Genomic DNA, 19,536 nt, shown 5'->3' with positions numbered 1-19,536 from the left:
TTACAATTATATCTTCACTTACTCTGTTATAGGCACTTTGCTAGGTGCTTTACACATGTTTTAGCTTACTGAAACTCCCGTAACCCTAGGAAGTACATGCTATTTTTTTTTTTCTTTTTGAGACAGAGCCTCACTCTGTTGCCCAGGTTGGAGTGCAGTGGCATAATCTCGGCTTACTGCAAACTCTGCCTCCTGGATTCAAGCGATTCTCCTGCCTGAGCCTCCTGAGTAGCTAGGACTACAGGCGTGCACCACCATGCCTGGCTAATTTTTTGTATTTTTAGTAGATATGGGGTTTCACCATGTTGGCCAGGCTAGTATTGAACTCCTGAGCTCTAGCAATCTGCCTGCCTCAGCCTCCCAAAGTGCTGGGATTACAGGTGTGAGCCACCATGCCCGGCCAGTACATGCTATTTTTATCCCAACTACACACATGAGGAAAGGAGGCACAGTGAGGTAAAACGACTTGCCCAAGGTCACTGAGCTAATAAACTGGGGAGGAGCTGGGGTTTTAGTTCAGGCTTGTCTGAGTCTTCACAGTCTGTAGCCTTAAGTCTTATAATAAAATCCCTCGCCCCCCACATAATAACACAGGCTCCAGACTTATTAAACTGTTTTCCTAACATAACTGTTTTTTGCTTCTGAGTTTCCTCTGCTTAGAATACCCTTTCTCCCAAAGTCTTATTCATCCTTCTCCAGGTTCTACACATCATTTTCTCTAGAAGGTCTTTCCTGATCCTCTCAGTAGAAAGTAAACCCCTCGTTGTACTATATTCCTCATATGGCATCCATTTGTGCCTGTGTGCTTCCTCAGGTAACTTTTATATTCTGTCAGTAACACATCTGTCTGTTTCCCCCAACAAACGCAATATTTCCTGGGAAGAAGAACCCTATCTTACTTACCTTTCTTTGCCACAGTGCCAGGCATAGTGCCTAACATACAGTAGGCACTAAGTACCTATTAAGCAAATTAGGAAAATAGCCAAAAATCCTGGTATTTGATCTAGCCAAAGGTACTTTAACTTATTTAAACTGTAGTTTCTACTCTCAAAACCCATACTTATTTAGAAAAATGTGTTCTCCACATAGCTGACAGAAGAATTGAGAGAGGAGAGAAATCAAAAGAGAAGAAACAAGGAAAGCCCAGAAACATCTCTGGAGAAGGTTTCTGGATGCAAACATCTAAAGAATCAACAGAAGTGGGAAGTCAGGAGGCTTGAGCGTGGAGCCTGTTCTGACCAGGTGTCTTCAGCCTTTGGACTACATTGTCTATCTTCTGTTCACTCCTCCCTATCCACTGTATACTCTGTCATGGGCCCCAGGAGGCTGCCCTGGGTGCCCTCAGGCTTCTGGCCAATAGTAGGCACTGGCTGCAGATGGGAAGGGAAAAGAGTGAGATCACAGTATTTGTTTTCCTGACTCCTGCACTATAAGGCTGCCTTTCCTCAGGTCTCAGTCACTGGCCTTCTCCACACACCTCCTCTGTCTTCAGATCTACTGACCTTTCCCTCATCTCTTCAGGCCAAGTGGGTAACAGAACCAATCACTAGTATTATCCTTTGTGGTTTCCCTACACTGTGCCCACACTATTGTAAATGGTCACTTGCTCAGTGACCTTGGGCAAGTTGTTTTACCTCACTTATAAAGTGTCCTTCAATTATTCCAGTTTGAGTGTGGCATCTGTTTTCTGCTGGGACCCTGGCTTATTTATTGACCTATTAGCCTCAAATGCCTCATGGAAGCCAGGCCAATGGAAAGGTTAGACACAGTGCTGAGACTAGCATGAGAAAAACTGGTAAGAATACTCAACTGGAAGGAAGAAGAGAAGGAATAGGTAAAAGAAGGCAAAGGGGACAAAAAATGGAGGAACCACAATTTTGATTACTACTTCTTCCAGGTATAGGGAAACTCCAAAACACTAAATCTAAGCTGGAAATTGTCTCTCTCTCTCTCTTTTTTTTTTTTTTTTTTGAGATGGAGTCTCACTCGGTAGCCCAAGCTGGAGTGCAGTGGCATGATGTTGGCTCACTGCAACCTCCGCATCCAGGCTCAAGTGATTCTCCTCCCTCAGCCTCCCGAGTAGGTGGGACTACAGGCACGCGCCACCACGCCTGGCTAATTCTTTGTATTTTAGTAGAGACGAGGTTGCCCAGGTAGTTTTGAACTCCTGAGCTCAGGCGATCTGCCCGCCTCAACCTCCCAAAGTGCTGGGATTACAGGTGTGAGTCACCATGCCCAGCCGGAAAAATTGTCTCTTTATCTTTTGTTTGGGTATCATATCAACTGCGTGTTAGAGATTTCCTCAAGATAGTCAATTCTAAAATAAATATAATATCTGACATTGCTGGAGCAAGCTTTAAGCACCACACTAATCATGGTGCTGATTGTAGAAAACGATAACAGCAACAAAAAAAATCAGAAGCTTCTCTGTTTTCTTTAAATATTGCAGATATGCCTCATCTGTACTTGGTGCTACAGCATCCTCAAAGCTCCCATCTTTTTACAACCTGCTCTTTTATTCTCGGCACACTGTTTAATGATGTCCCACCTCCACTGGGATATACAATCAGAGCTTTTAGAACAGAGGGTCTGTAGCTTTCTTTTAAGACATGTGAAAGAACTGTTTTAACAAAATAAGTTGCCTTTTCCTTCAACTTGTTTCTGGTTTACCAACTGCATACTTGCAGTAGAAATCTACTTCTGCCTTCTGTCTACTGCCAAAGCAACTGAAAAGGTTTTTATGTATAGCTGAAAAAAAGTACTGTAATTTGATAGTCATCTTCTTTTTTCCTGCTCTAATTATTATTTTAATGGGCTTCTTCTTATTTTAATAGTTTTTTTAATAAGGAAATCTTACTTACAAATTTTAATTAGCTTACTGAATATTCACTGCTTTGGAATAAGTAGTTTAATGAGTAAAGAGACCTCAGACTACTAACTAGCCCAGAGTCTCTAAAGTAGCTTAGCAGGAAAATGATGCAGCCCTAGTGATATAAGCCAAGGTCCGTACCTCACAAACCAGTAGTCTGCAGCCTGGACCCTGGGGATGAATGAATCACATTGCCTCTTATAGGAAAAAAAGTAAGACTTCAGTTTCTCCCCCTTTATTAAGAATCTCTGTGTAAAAATCCCCAAGTCCCCTACTCACTAAGGCTTGTGACCCCTGTCAAATCACTTAACTTCTCTGAACTTCAGTTTCCTCACCTGAATGGGTGAGATTGTGTTGGTATCTACATTAGACTATTATAAAAGCAGGTCTTATTTGCCACTTTAAGAGCTCTAAAATATGTTGGTTGAATGAATAAATGAATGAGTCTTAATGCTGTCACTTAATCTCTCTACCATTTCTGGTTCTCATTTGTTTTTGTTTTTAAATCAAGCCTTTCTTTACAGTACATTTCAATTACGGTAGAAACGAAGAATAAGTTAACATTTTTCATTCTAAAAACACCTAGCAGAGAAAATACAGCCAGTTACTCAAATTCAAACTTGGAATTAGGAGAAGAATGAAGTTTTTTATGGCTTAGTAACTCAAATAATCAATGTAAATTAGCTCTATTCCAAAAAATAAAATTATACTAATATCTGCTCTACTAATTAAGAGTATGTGACAATTTAAGTATGATTCTCAGTGCATATGACATGTGAAATAGTTTCTTCTTTTGTCAATTTTCAGGGTGTTAGGTAAAAGGGGAACTCCAGCTTACTTAATCAAAGCAAGTCAAGAAATCAGAAATTTCAAATTCTGGTTTAGCAAATCTCTTTCTCACACATCCTACATCCAACCTATCAGGAAACCCTGTACCTTCACAATTTATCCAGAACCCAGTCACATGTCATCATTTCTATCACAAATACTCACTTGAGTGAACACTCAAGTGTACCCCAACTGATATCTCTGCTTTCCCTTGCCTCCCAGGGTCTAATGTCAGTACAGCTGCCATGGTGATTCTATAAAACTTAAGTCAGATCCATGTCACTCCTCAGTTTCCCATCTCACAGTGAAAGCCCAAGTCATCACTATGGCCTAGAAGGCCCATGAACCATTTATTTCTTCCCCAGCATCTTTAACTTCATCTCCTACTACTTGCTCCCTTCCTTAGGGCACTTCTACCTCAGGGCCTCTGTACTTGCTGTTCCCTCTGCTAGAATGTTCCTCACTGATTATTCACATGACTTGTCTTCATCTGCTTCAATCTAACCAAAAGATACTTCCTCAGGAGGGGCTTTCTTTACCACCCTATTAAAAATTGCATCCTCTAACCCCTTCCCTCTTTAGTCAACAGCAACTATCACTTTGTAACTATCTTGTTTACTTATCTGTATACTCCCACAAAAATGTAATTCCATGAGGGCAGGCTTGTTTTTGTTATGTAAGTAAACTCTTTAGTCAAATAAAATAAAAATATACAAAAAAGGGCCACACATCATAGGTAAAGAGTTTAATGAATTTTCATAAAGTGAACATACCCATGGAACTACCACTTAGATCGAGAAATATTTCTTCCTCCTTCCAATCACCATTCCCCAAAAGATAACTATTAATCTGATTTCTAACCCCAAGGTTAATTTTGCTTGTTTTTCTATTTTTTATAAATGAAATTAAGTTGGTTTTTCCATTTTTATAAATGAAATCAAGCACTTTTTACTTAGCATTATGTAGTTACATGTAGTTATAATTCATTCATTCTCATTGTTAAATAACATTCCAAATACACATAAATATACCACACATAAATATATCATACATAAATATTCCAAATATACATAAATATACCTATTTTCCTATTGATGGACATTTGCATTGTTTCTAGTTTTGGCTATTACGGATACTGTTACTAAGGATATTCCTATACGTATCTTTCAGTGAGTATATGTACACATTTCTATCAGGTAGGACACGGGTCTGTCTGGTTAAGTTCACTGATGTCTCTTTCATCCCTAGCATAGTATTCGGCACATAATCAGCATTATTCAATAAGTATTTGTTAAACGAATGGAAATAGTCTTTTTAAATTCTGTTATTTAGATTTAATAACTGACATGAGACTTTCTTGCCTTATATATGCAGGTTTGTAATGCATAATAATTAATCTCTGTAAACCTGCCACTAAAATTAAGAAAGACTATTAGTAACACTGAAACTCCTTGATTGTTCTTTCTTGCTCCCATCTCATTAGATTCTTCTTCTTTTTTTTTTTTTTTTTTTTTTTTTGAGATGGAGTTTTGCTCTTGATGCCCAGGCTGGAGTGCAAAGGCATAAGCTCGGCTCACCCCACAACTTCCACCTCCTGGATTCAAGTGATTCTCCTGCCTCAGCCTCCCGAGTAGGTAGGATTACAGGTGTGCACCACCACGCCTGGCTACTTTTTGTATTTTTAGTAGAGGCAGGGTTTCTCCATGTTGGTCAGGCTGGTCTCAAACTCTCGATCTCAGGTGATCCACCCGTCTTGGCCTCCCAAAGTGCTGGGATTACAGGCGTGAGCCACCACACCCAGCCCTTTTTAAATTTTATTATTGCCTTTCTTCCTTCATGTTTAACCATATATATGTGTCCCCTGACAATATGCTGTTTAGCTTGCTTGGTTTTAAACTTTGTAAAAATGTTATGTTACGTGTATTCTCCACTTTGCATTTTTCACTCAACATGAATTGATACATGTAGATCACTCTTTTTCCACTGCTGTATAGTGTTCTATTGTGGGATTATAACAAAGCATATTTACTCATTTCTCCGGTCTGTGGACAAATGGTTTGTTTCAAATTTTTTGCCATTTCAAACAATGTTACTATGAATGTTCTTACCAGTGTTTCCTGAAATACAGACAAGAGGTATTCTAGAAATTGTGGGTTGAATGGTATATGCATGTTCAAACTTATAAAATAATGTCAGAAGTTTTCCAAAGTGACTATATCAATTTACATCCCTACCACCAATATTATAAGGGCTCCTACTGCTACACATTCTTGGTAGCAGAATGTGCCAAACTAGGAAATGTAAGTTATTTCACTGCAATTTTTAAATCACATTTTCCTGATAGCTAATAAGAATGAGGATCTTTTCATACAATTGACCATTTCTATTTTTTCTTCCATGAAATCCTTCTTTGACTCTCTTGCCTATTTTTGAAATAGGTTTTTTTGCCTTTTCTTATTAATTTATAGGCACTCCTTGTATTTTATGTTTTAATCCTCTGTTGCTTATACACTTGTAAGTATCTTCTTGCAGTCTGTGGACTGTCCCCACAGTTTAGAAAATATTTTATTTGAAAATAATTTCAAATGTGCAAAAAAGCTGCAACAATAAAAATGACATAAAGAAATATCTGTATATGCCCTTCCCCTATTATTAACATTTTCCCCCATTTGTTTATCTTTGTGGGCACTCATGCTCTCTCTGTGTGTGTATGTCTATTCATATACACACATACACACATATACATGCAAACACACATTTTTTTTTTCTGAACATTTGAGGCTAAGTTATATACCTCATGGTCCTTTACCCCTAAGTCAGTCAGTGTGTATTTGCTAAGTCTTGAGAGATTCTCTCACATAACCATAGTACAATGATCAATTTCAATTTACTTCAGGAAATTTAACCCAGCAATATCCTTTATGGTATCGTTTTCCCTACAGTACAGAATCCAATCTAGGGTAAAGTATTGCAATTACTTGTCATATCTCTTTAGCTTCTTTTAATCTAGAACATTTCCATGGCCTTTCTTGGATGTTTTTAAAGAATAATGCTCCCTCCCCGCTTCTGTTCTCAATAGAACATTCCTCATTTGGGATTTGTCTGGTGTTGTCTTGTGATTAGATTCAGGTTATGTTCTTGGATGAAATACTATACCTAATGTCCATCTGCTCCTCCTTGGTGATGTTGATTCTGATCACTTGGTCAAGTTTTTGTTCCATTTCTCCACTCTATTATTACTTTTTAAAAATCTCTTGCAACTTTAAATGGTCTATGGAGAGATACTTTAAGACCATGTTCTTCATCTAAATTTTCCTCTAGATATAATATCTATTGATAATTATATCTGATCCAATCTTTACTCAATGGTTGTATCATGTTGATGTTTTCAGTCTTTATTAAGTACTTTGATAAACAAAAGTTCTACCATTGAATCTATCAATCTTTTCTTTTGTTCCTTACACGTTATGTCCTGTTTAAGAAATTCTAGCCTGCCCTCACAGCACTAAAGATATTGCCTTACATTTCTTCTGAAGCTTCTCTATTATTATAAGCAGTTGCAGTAAATAATAAATCACAGTTTCATATATTCTACATCTAGTAAAAATAGTATTATTCCAGTTGCCTGTTTTCAGGGGGTTTCAATATTTTTGAAGTTAGTTTTCTTTATGAACAATTTCTGGATTCTAAATTTAATTGTATTTCAGTATGATTTACATTTTAAACAATATTTTTTCTCTTTTGAAAGTAGTTAGCCAGGTGCAGTGGTTCATGCCTGTAATCCCAGCACTTTGGGAGGCTGAGGCTGGAGGATCACTTGAGGCCAGGAGTTCAAGACCAGCTTGGATAACAGGGTGAAACCCTGTCTGTACAAAAAATTTAAAAATTAGCTGGATGTGGTGGCATGCCTGTAGTCCTAGCAATCAGGAGGCTGAGGCAGGAGGATTGCTTGAGCCCAGGAGTTCAAAGTTACAGTTCAAACATACCCCTGCACTGCAGCCTGTGCGACAGAGTGAGACCCTGTCTTAAAAAAAGAAAAAGCAAAAGCAGTTGACCTGTCAGGCCTGGAACAGATATTCTTTGCTTTCACTTTTTAAAAACTTAAACAAAACGCCATTAATTTATAAGCATAACTTATTTCTGAAATTCTGTGTTTGAAAGGCTAACCTGGAAGAAACAAGGTCAGAAAGTTTGCTTTTTAGACAAAGTAATAGAGTTATATCTATATTATTTCTACCTCTGTACCTTTTTCTCAGCAATTGCTAAAAAAAAAAAAAAAAAAAAAAAAAAAATCAAAACATAATAAAGCGATTTTTCCATAGAAAACAAGTGAAATAAATTTAGTAATTAAATATTTTAAAAAACACACACTGGTAAGTGGGTTCCTAGCCTATTTTAGAAGTTAAAACTCCCTACTTCAGAATAGCCAGAAGGAAACCTTTTTATCACTTATTCCACAAGTGTGTACTGAGCACACTCTACACTACACACAAAGTGTGAAGTACTACAGCTAATGAAAACTCCAGATTTCATTGTTTTTGAAATAGATGATATTAATCTGTGTTATTCTCTAATGGTGCATATATTATAGAAGTGTTTTTAAAAAAAGAATGGAAGCAAGAAAATACCTTAAATTCATCCACAAACATTCAAATTCTAAGTCAGAGAGTGGTTGTAAGAACAGGAAAACCAGACGTGGCATCATCATCTGGTGTTTGGCATGAACCTAATCCTTTCATTAATGTTCAGGGAAAAGGCACTCACCATAAAACCCTACTTGAAACAATTCTTCTTTTAATTTTGTCTTCTCCAGCTAACCTGGCATATCATACTATTCCTCCATATTTCATATGGAAGTAAGTAACCCAGTTAGTAATGTTTTATATAATATATGTCTATGTAAGCTGGTAATCCAAATCAGTTATATTCCATTTCTAACTGCGTACAAAGAAATCAAGATATACCATTTCATAAGAGAAATGACAATAAACCTTGAATGAAACCTTAGTTATGAATCGAAGCTTGCTCTTGAGTTTCTACAGAAAATAATGCCAAAAGAGGAGCTGGAAATCATCTTATACCCAGGCCCTATTCCCTTAAATAACAATGACTTCATACACTGACATGAGACCCTCATTGGAACTTGAAGGGGATCTTTAGTATCTTGAACTTTATCTACAGCACGAGTATTTATTTAGAAACTACTTATAAAAATGGTTTCATGTGACCCCGAGTGAACACTGAAATTTTTGACAAGGGTCAGCTTTTCCTTAAGTTTCACTACAAAAACTGGTTGGTAAACTGCTGCTTTCGCATGCTATAAAGAAATGCTCGTCAAATGTCATCTATTAACAATAATAGGAATATTTAAATAAATTTGTATTTTAGAGGTAATGCTAATAGGATATATTTATGTTCTAAAGAGGTACATGTGTTTGCTAATTTATTTGTTTCTAATCCTCAGTCCAAATACCAGTCTATTTGACTAAAACTAAATGTATTTTTGTTAGAATATGACAACTAACTTCAGGGTCAGAAATTATTACAAATAAACTTTTTTTTAAAACCCCAAAACCAAAAACCCTGAAAGCATGAATTTAATTCTTGTGTTTAATGGATAACAAGGAAGCAAAGAAATCCTTGGGACTCAAATATTGTAGTATGTTACCAAGAAAGGGCCTGGTGAATTCCTCAAAGCTTTCACCAAAGAGTTATATTAAATTTCCTTTCGGCAACAAAATAAATTGGTTTCTTGCTGGTAGAAGCTTAGGTCAGTCATCTAAATCAGCGAAATCAGGAATACATGCCATTTACCGGAGAGTCACTTAAGTGTAAACTGTGTCTCTCCCCATGGCATATTTATGTTCTCTCTAGAGAAGATTTACACTGGGGAATGGGGGTGGTGGTGGTCTTGATTCCTTGCCACTTAGGGTTTTTAAAAATTATCAAAGGTTTAAAATCTTGCCTAAAACTGTAGAAATATCTACATTTTCTTTGTATCTTTTTTGACGATAGAACATTTGGATATGAAATTTGATTATAATGCCCTGAGAGAGGAATGGGGTTCCCGTATCCACAGGGAACAAGACAGACCCATGGGTCCTTTCTCACCTGTGACACTGTGATGCTGCATTTCTTGGCCAGCTCCTCTTTGGCTTCTTCACTGGGGTAGGGGTTGCTGAGGTGTGAGTAAAAATATTCATTCAAGATTTCTGTGGCCTGTTTACTGAAGTTACGCCTTTTCCGTCTATGATAAGAGTGAAAAAAAAGAATTGCAGTTACAATCAACATTAACCTAACAGGGATAGGTTAATTAGGATGATACCAAAAAAGTAGATTTCTCTTTTTAAACATCCTTAAGTTCTAATTTATTTCTATAATATTGTAAGTTATGTTCTAGACATCCTCCAAAGCATTATCCAACTCATTTTAAGATGTAGGATCACTGAGAAAAATACCAGACTATGAAACACAATTAATTGTGCTTCATTCTTCGAGGACCTAATATTTTAGGTATTCAATGAAGATCCAGTGAGAACAAACAAGGTCTATCAGAGAATTACAGGGAAGAGGACTGGGCAGAGGAAGAGTCCTGAAACAGAAATATCTTGTCTAAAGGGTTAGAGCAGGTTGGAGCACTGTAAAAGGGAATGTGTGAGATGAGTCTGGAAGGATGGGCAGGGGGCAGATTATAGAAGCTCAGTGGACTCTATAAGAATTTTTGGATTTTATGCTGAGTGCAATAGGAAACTATTAAAGGTTTTAAGTTTCATGTTTTTAAAAGATCATTCTGATTGCTGAGAATAGTTGGAGGAGGGCATGAAAAGAACTGCAAAGCCCATTTTAGGAGATGACTGCACTGGTCAAAATGAAGATGATAGTAACTTGGCAGAAGGTGAGAGCAATGAAAATAAGATTCAACATCTACTTGAAAGGTAAAAGCAATAGGACCTGATGATGTATTGAATGGGAGGAGTGAGTGAAGGAGATAGAGAAGGAAGTTTAGGTGGAAAAAAAAATACATCGGGAAGGATTTCTAGGTTTTTCTGCTTAAGCAACTGCCTGGACTGGTGTATGATTTTCTTCACTTGGCAAAGAGGAGAGAACAAAAATTTTTCTTTTGTTTTTGTTGGGAAGGGGCAACAGACTTTCAAAAGATCAAGCATTTATTAACAACATATTTCAAGTAGCAAAAATGTCATTTATATTTGGGTTTTGTTATTAAGATTTTAAAGAATTCCAGCCTGAAAATTATCATTTGTCAGAATTCACTTTCAATTAAGTACCCCAGTAACTAGAAAATACCTTCCCCAGATAATTTTCTTAATACTCTCTTCCAAATAATCTTAATTCTTCTCAACTGTGATATCCCACAGTCAGAAAAGACAAAGTCAGTAGGCTGTTGTAAAGGTATGCACTCTATGAGATTCTTCTAGTCAAAATGATGTCACTCATATGGCAGGTTAAGTATGTGATCTACATTTCAACATTAAGGGAGAGTCAAGGGAGCAAGAAATCTAGGTCTGATCAAAACAACTCAGGTTTTAGTCCTGAAATTTCTTAATTTCAATAATTTTTAGGAGGGTTAAACTATTGTTTTCTGGGAGATGAAGATGAGATTCAAGATCTATTTGGGGATTACAGTCAACAGGATTTGATGATGAACTGGATGGGAAGGTGGTAAGGGAAGACAGGGAAGGAAGGGAACGAGGACAAATATACCACAAAGAAGGACAGTTAGCATTTTTGCAGGAGTCATGTGTTGCTTGAAAAGAAAGACAAGGTCCCAAGGTGAGAGCACGTTGAAGAGGTACACTCTGATGAGTAGGTGCATGGGTAAGGTCTAGACTAGATACTGAAAATGCCAAATTTACGGGCATTATCTGACCCATAGACATTATTTGTTGAGACCACACAGTAATTACTTGCTCATAAAAATCTAGGTTTCTGACTTCTTATGAAAAATTGGGATACCAGCCATACTGGGCCCATATTCTTAGAAGGCAGCTCTAGGCTAAAGCTGAGTAATAGTGCCCCCTTAGATATGCACCTGCCTGCTCTAACCCTCCTTGTCCCTCCCTGTATCCCTGATCCAGCCACTCTACTCAATTCCACTATATGTAAGCATGTGAGTCTGTGACTCCTAGTATAAAACATGGAGCCCAGGAGCAAGGCCCAGGGTAGATGGGAATAGATGACACAAGTGCATCTCTTTGGGAAATAGGGACGTGTGAAAGGAGGATCAAAAAGAAATATGTCTAGGAAAGCAAAGAGAAGTTTGGCTCACATCACTTTTGCCCAGGGGTGGTTTTTAACAAATATCAAAACACCTCAGAGAATAAAGAGAATAGCTCACTGGACATTCTGGCTGTGTCCAAACTACAGCACTTCTACTGGAAGAGGAGACAGATCCACACAAATTTATTCTTAAATGTTTTGCATTGGTGCATGCTTCGTTTTGTCCAATTATGAAGAAAACATGAGCATGGGAAGTCAGAGTGAGCAAGGGAATCATATATCTGACTGAGCATGTTTGCCTAGAGCAGAGCCCCTTGCCTTCTCAGTGCAGAGGGCTTGCTGGGAGGCACTACAAGAATAGATGGAACCAAAGCTCAGTATTTGCATTCACTCGAAGGCACAGGAGAGAACTTGGTCTTACACGTTTACTTTTTAGAAAACATCCTGTAGAAAATGCCCATTAAGCATTTCCCCTCAGTTTCACTCCCCCAGGGTTCACCATACTCTAAATGGCTACGCCTCAGGCCAGTGTGCAGTGGCACATCAGTCCAGGCCTGTGTCCCATCAGCATCACAACATTACTAACAGCAATCTCTGCGGGAGAAGAGACTCTGCTCCAAGCTCTGCCACTCTCTCATTCTGGCTCTGCTCACTCTAGGCTGTTAATATACTTTCTCTTCATGGAAGAAAAATAAATTATTTAGGTGTATACATTATGAATGCAGTTATTTAAAAAATAAGCATGCATGTTGACAAGAATGAGAAAGCATCAGCAGAAATAAGGAGAGCAATTATGTTAGAAAATACTCCTTTCTATCAGACATATGTTTTACTATCTTTGTTATATCAGGCTTTTTATTAAAATGTTCAAATTTGACAAATAATTTTAAAATGTTTTTTGTCTTCTGATGCTACCTCTCTAACCCTGATTTGAGATGTTACAAAGTATTAAGTGGAATTATTCATTCATCTGGCCAGTCAATAAATTATTTTTGGTAGCATCTAACATGTAAGTCATTTGCTAGAATTGTGGGGAATGCAAATGTGTAGGTCTTGGCTGTTGCTTTCAATGACACTGTGGCTTACTAAGGGAGAGAAGAAATGTTCATGAAAAACTACAAGAAAAGGGAGTCTACAGGAAGTTGTATAAACATAGTATAAGTGTTCAAGGGAAGGAAGGGCTAGTTCAGTGGGGTGATTAAGGTGGATTTTCAGAAACGCAAGCATTTAGACCAGACCTGGAACGATGAGCAAAATCTCACTAGATCCAACAAGTACAAGCACTGGTTCCATTCCGGGCTCCATTCCAGATACCCTCACAGATGATGACTCATTACTGGTAACCAGCTTAGAGAGATGGTTTGTTGTGGGAGCCAGGGAAGTAAGTGGTTAGACTTAGGAAAAGAAGGAATTCTAAGCAGTAGAAACATAATTCCATGAAGCATTTCATTTTTGGAAGAAACACAGGAAAGAACAATTTAGTGATATATAAATAAGAACACTGAAAATGTTCAAACTCTGATCTAATAATTCCATTTCTAAGAATTGATCCTTAGGAAATAATCCTAAAGACCAAAAAGGTTTAATCCATGAAGATTTTCATTAAAATGTTAGTTTCAATAAAAATCTATCTAAAATAGTACCCTCTACATTTTCTCTCCCCTTGACTTGCTTTATTTTTCTGCATACCACTTACCACCCTATTATATTTCATTACATTATTAAATACAGTGTTATGGCATATTTGTTCACTTGTTTACTGCCTGTTTCCTCAAGTAGAATATAAGCTCAATTGGGGCAAGTATGTTAACCTGTCTTGTTTACCAATATATCCTCAGTACCAATAAATATTTGTGGAAGGAAGAAAGGAAGAAATTACACAAAAATTAATAGTTGGTTGGGCATGGTGGCTCCTGCCTGTAATCCCAGCACTTTGGGAGGCAGGAGAGCTTGAGCTCAGGAGTTCAAGACCAGCCTGGGGAACATGGTGAAACACCATCTCTACAAAAAATACAAAAATTATCTGAGCATGGTGGCACAGGCAGAGGCAGGAAGATCACTTGAGCCTGGGAAGTCGAGGCTGCAGTGAGCCATGATAGCATCATTTACTGTACTCCAGCCTGGGTGACAGAATGAGACCTTCTCTCAAAAATAAAAAACAAAGAAAAGAAAAGAAAAAGAATAATTAATGGAGACAAATTAAATGCTCAAAACTAAGAGAATGCTAAGGACATTATTTATTTTATATACATTTGGTAACTTCAATTGTTAAAATGCTATTTATAATTAGAGCTTATACTACATGGAAATGTTTATGTATTCATGGTAAATTTTTAAAAAGCAGATCAGACTATGAAAATTGACCCATCACAGAAATATTTCTTTTAAAAAGCCCCCAAACAAAAAGAGAGAGAATACTGTAAAACATTTACAGTGATTTTTTTTCTTTAGGTAATAAAAATGAGGTTAACTTTTATCCTTTATCCTTTTATTCCATATATTTTCCAAACTTTCCATAGTGAGCTTGGCATTTTTTAAATAGAAAAAAGAATAATAAAATCTTCACAAGAACAAAGAAGCAATGCAGACAGGGACAGGCCTTAAATGTCAGGATAAGGAGTGTATATGTGAAGTATGCATATATCCAGCATTGGAAAACTACCGTGGTTTTTAAGCAAAGCAATCAGAGTAGCACAGTGATGTTACAGAAACAAAAAAGGGATATGGAAGATGGGCTGGAGGGCAGCAGGACTGGAGACAGGGAGACTAGTAGGTACCGTGTTAGTTCACATACAAAAGGATGGACAGGAACTGAGACAGAAAGAAAGAGCTAACATGAAAAACACTGAAAATGCTCCACACACTTTGTTTTCCAGTTGAGAAGCTATCTTAGTCATTTCCTTTAATATTGTGAGGTTTGGATGATAATTATCACCTCTGTCAGATTCCATGGGAGAAGAAAGAAAAACAAAATAGAAACTCCTTTCCAAAGCTGCAGATTGATCATAAGCTTTGGCAATGCCCCGAGAGGCATCCCTACAGAGGCAGCGTACGCTAGGACGTTGACAATTCTTCTGTTCTGTCACTCAGTAGGTCACCACACACAATTTATTACCATATACAATATATTACCTAACTCCTGTGAAACTTGGGGAAAGCTTCGGATAAAGGGAAATTTTCATCCTTACAGGAAAAATGATAGGCTTTCTTTCTTGATTTGGATATACAGATTCTGGAGCTTTGTGGTAACTGCTATTAACTGAAATGCCATTTCCTTCTCAGGAGTATCAATATCTCCAAGTATTTTCCAATAATATGCACAAGCAGTGTAACATTAAGAAACTCTTAGAAAATACCCCTTGTTAAAATAGTTATATGCAGAAAACGATCCTTAAAAATACCTTTTAGCATCAGAATGGAAAGGCTACATATTCCTAAAGCCATCAGCAGAGACGCCAATCCTATTCATTTCCTGAGTCACTAAACTGGCAACTAACCCACACACTCCACTACCATTCCCAGACAGGAAAGCCTGACAGCACAGGCACCATGAGTTGAATTACCTGTCTATTGCACAAAAGAGCTCATATGGCCAAAAGAATCTAAGACCAATGGGTCAGTTTTACAGAAAAGAATATACAAGGAGTGAAAGACGGGGGAAAGCCATGCAATAGATTTATGGCTTCACATACCTGGCATCGAGGAACCTTGATCTTAAAATCATAACTGCTTCACAAGTGCTTTGTTTGAGCTGCATTTGAATGGAACTAAATTTTCGATGGATGATGCCCACCATTCTTTCAATCTCTTTTGGAGAAATGGGACGTGTTCTACTCTGTTCTCGGAGAAGGTTCATCACATGTGTAGTAAATTCATTACATGCCTGTAACGGGAAAAAAAAAAAAAATCACTCCTTTGGAAACTGATATTTTATATCATCACATAAAGAGATTAACTCATCTGAATTTACACCTCATTTGCAGTCACCGATAGCATTATACAGCGCGTAGGGTAAAACGAAAACTAAGACACTTGTAAAATGGTAGTAATAGTAGTTAAAGCAGCAAGAATTCTGAAACCGTGCATGGTCAGATGTGCAAGGGAGACAGCATTCAGCTGCTCTTCCCGCCCACCCCTGTCCAGTTCCAAAATGATGTTTTCCCATTCAAGGATGCTCCCTACCAATTCCCATATACAAATAAAAATGTGTTAATTGTTAATACTAAGTACTACCTATTTTCTCTGGGGTTTTACATTTAGTCAACAAATGCTTACTGAACAACTACAAAGTTCAAACTCTTGCCAGTGCTGTAAGGAACACAGAAATAAGATGCAGGCCTGGCCTTTGGTGAGAAAAAATACATAAAATACTAATTCAGTGCAAAGACTAACAGGAAGATATTAATAAGTTCCAAGGAAGGAATATTCTCATCTGTAGGCTTCATGGATTGAGCTTTAAAGAATAGGTAGCATCTTTGAAAGGTGGATAAAGATGGAAGTCAGGAGGAATTCCAGGCACTAGAAATAATAGTATGTTGCAAGTTCAGAATATGGCAAGTAGGAATACAGATAATATGTAAAGAAGCAAAAAGGATTCAGGCTTGAATTAGCACATAAAGGTACTTGCATGCCAAGCATTCCAATGACCTATTACAATTTAGCTGTAGTGCAGGCCTTTAGTGGATATAAGCCATCTCTGTAAAGCAGCTCAACTCTTCAAGAGATGTCCAACAGAAAATAAGGATCAGATTTGGGTCTCAAACGTTTTAGTTAACAATCCTCAGACATTGTCTCTTTCAGTACACACACACACACACACACACACACACACACACGTTTCCCCTAAAATTCAGAGTCTCAGTCTGTCACCCAGGCTGGAGTGCAGTGGTATGATCATAGTTCATTGCAGCCTCAAGCCCCTGGGCTCAAGCAATCCTCCCATCTCAGCGTCCGAAGTAGCTGTGATGACAGGCATGTGCCACCATACCCAGCTAATTATTTATTATTTTTTTTTTTTGTAGAGACGGAGTCTCACTCTGTTGCCCAGGCTGGAGTGCTGGAGTGCAGTGGTGCAATCTCGGCTCACTGCAACCTCCGCCTCCCAAGTTCAAGCAATTCTCCTGCCTCAGCCTCCCAAGTAGCTGGGACTACAGGTGCACATCACCACGCCCAGCTAATTTCTTTTGTATTTTAGTCGAGATGCGGTTTCACCATGTTACCCAGGCTGATCTCAAACTCCTGAGCTCTGACAATCCGCTCGCCTGGGCTTCCCAAAATGCTAGGACTATAGGCGTGAGCCCTCGCGCCTGGCCCCCAGCTAATTTTTAAATCTTTTTTTAGAGTCAGGGTCTTGCTATGTTGCTCAGACTTGTCTCAAACTCTTGGCCTAAAGAGATTCTCCCACCTCAGCCTCCTGAGCTGCTAGGATTACAGGTGTGTGCCACTGCATCCAACTTCATCTATATTCTCTTTGATTTATAAATCTGTATAACTGGGCCTACACTGAAATCCGGTACTGCCCTGGTAAATAAAGCATCAGTTTATACTCCTGAAGAAAAAGAGTCTCTTCTGGCATTTTTCTTAAAAACGCAGGATGGGAAATTCTGCATCTTACTGCATGGGTGTCCCTGATAGAGTGAGCAGACAGAACAATCACTGATCAATGCAAGACATGATTGGAAGTTATGATAATGTCCACTTCCCTACAGATATCCTGAACACTGCTTACATATAGCACATGACAGTTTTTCTAACTGCTCATTGGAGGACTAACCTTTCCCGTACACTGTGTATTTCACTTACTCTATGTTTTTACAGAGCTTTCCATAAATATTTCTAAGATAAGGTAAAATGAGTCTTATTATGTAAAGTTTTTTCAAAAATGTTGTAAGCCGTAGGAAATATTACATTCCTTGCGAGTGGTGACACTATATGATATAGGATTCTTCAGAGTGTAGAATTATGCAATATACATATCTAATAAACATCTACAAATTGGTGGGCTTTTTAATACTACAGTTCAAGAGTGAGAGTTATGTTGGTTAATAGCCATAAATTCATTATCTCTAAACCATAAGAGAAGAATTCTTAATCTGCAGTCAATGGATAGGTTTAGAAGGTCAATGACCTCCTGAAATCCTATACAAGTTGTGTGAATATTAGTAATTCTGATGAATCTGTGAAGTTTTTGTTTCCTTTTCATTCTCAGTCTATAATTTTAAAAGGTTAATAATCATTATCCTAGGATATGACACAGTAAAACATTAAGCAATATTGTAGACTAAAACCAGAAGTTGAAGGCAGAAACCAAGATTTAAAAAAATAAATTTAAGATCTTTGGCCGGGCGCGGCGGCTCAAGCCTGTAATCCCAGCACTTTGGGAGGCCGAGACGGGCGGATCACGAGGTCAGGAGATCGAGACCATCCTGGCTAACACGGTGAAACCCCGTCTCTACTAAAAAATACAAAAAACTAGCCGGGCGAGGTGGCGGGCGCCTGTAGTCCCAGCTACTTGGGAGGCTGAGGCAGGAGAATGGCATAAACCCGGGAGGTGGAACTTGCAGTGAGCTGAGATCCGGCCACTGCACTCCAGCTTGGGCAACAGAGCGAGACTCCGTCTCAAAAAAAAAAAAAAAAAAAGATCTTCCCCACTATATTATCAATTTATTTTATTATTATTATTTTTTGAGATGGAGTTTAGTTCTTGTTGCCCAGGCTGTAGTGCAATGGCACAATCTTGGCTCACTGCAATCTCTGTCTCCCAAGTTCAAGCTATTCTCCTGCCTCAGCCTCCCAAGTAGCTGGGATTACAGGCGTGTGTCACCATGCCCGGGTAATTTTTTTTGTATTTTTAGTAGAGATGGGGTTTCACCATGTTGGTCAGGTTGTTCTCGAACTCCTGACCTCAAGTGATTTACCTGCCTCAGCCTCCCAAAGTACTGGGATTATAGGCGTGAGCCTGTAATAAACAGTACATGGCCTATTTATTTATTTTGAGACAGTTTCATTCTGCTGCCCAGGCTGGAGTGCAGTGGCACAATCTTGGTTCACTGCAACCTCCGCCTTCCGAGTTTGAGTGATTCACATGCCTCAGTCTTCTGAGTAGCTGGGATTACAGGCATATGCCACCGTGCCCAGCTAATTTTTTTTTTTTTTTTTTTTGAGATGGAGCCTTGCTCTGTCGCCCAGGCTGGAGTGCAGGGGCGTGATCTTGGCTCACTGCAAGCTCTGCCTCCTGGGTTCACACCATTCTCCTGCCTCAGCCTCCTGAGTAGCTGGGACCACAGGTGCCCGCCACCACGCCCGGCTAATGTTTTGTATTTTTAGTAGAGACAGGGCTTCACTGTTTTAGCCAGGATGGTCTCAATCTCCTGACCTCGCGATCTGCCCACCTCGGCCTCCCAAAGTGCTGGGATTACAGGTGTGAGCCACCGCCCTTGGCTAATTTTTGTATTTTTGGTAGAGACAAGCTTTTACCATGTTGGCCAGGCTAGTCTCAAACTCCTGACCTCAAGTGATCCGCCCGCCTCGGCCTCCCAAAGTGCTGGGAATACAGGCATGAGCCACCATGCCCGGCCTATATTATCAATTTAAACAATTTT

At 38.5% G+C, this 19,536-nt stretch overlaps 1 protein-coding gene across 2 annotated transcripts in view; it reads right to left on the bottom strand.

The window, feature by feature from the left end:
* PBX3 (PBX homeobox 3) overlaps positions 1–19,536 on the bottom strand; it is a 234,441-nt gene that overhangs the window by 23,054 nt on the left and 191,851 nt on the right. For both annotated transcript variants that reach the window (XM_010365873.2, XM_010365874.2), the window contains exons 4-5: positions 15,628–15,818; positions 9,809–9,944 (exon numbers count right to left, since the gene is read on the bottom strand). In XM_010365873.2, the coding sequence (XP_010364175.1) occupies positions 9,809–9,944; positions 15,628–15,818 (327 nt within the window). The remainder of the gene's footprint in view (positions 1–9,808; positions 9,945–15,627; positions 15,819–19,536) is intronic.

The sequence above is a fragment of the Rhinopithecus roxellana genome, chromosome 16, assembly GCF_007565055.1.
Source record: "Rhinopithecus roxellana isolate Shanxi Qingling chromosome 16, ASM756505v1, whole genome shotgun sequence".
Taxonomy (NCBI): domain Eukaryota; kingdom Metazoa; phylum Chordata; class Mammalia; order Primates; family Cercopithecidae; genus Rhinopithecus; species Rhinopithecus roxellana.
The sequence above is the reverse complement of the archived record's forward strand: the minus strand, read 5'-3'. Positions and strand labels throughout refer to the sequence as shown.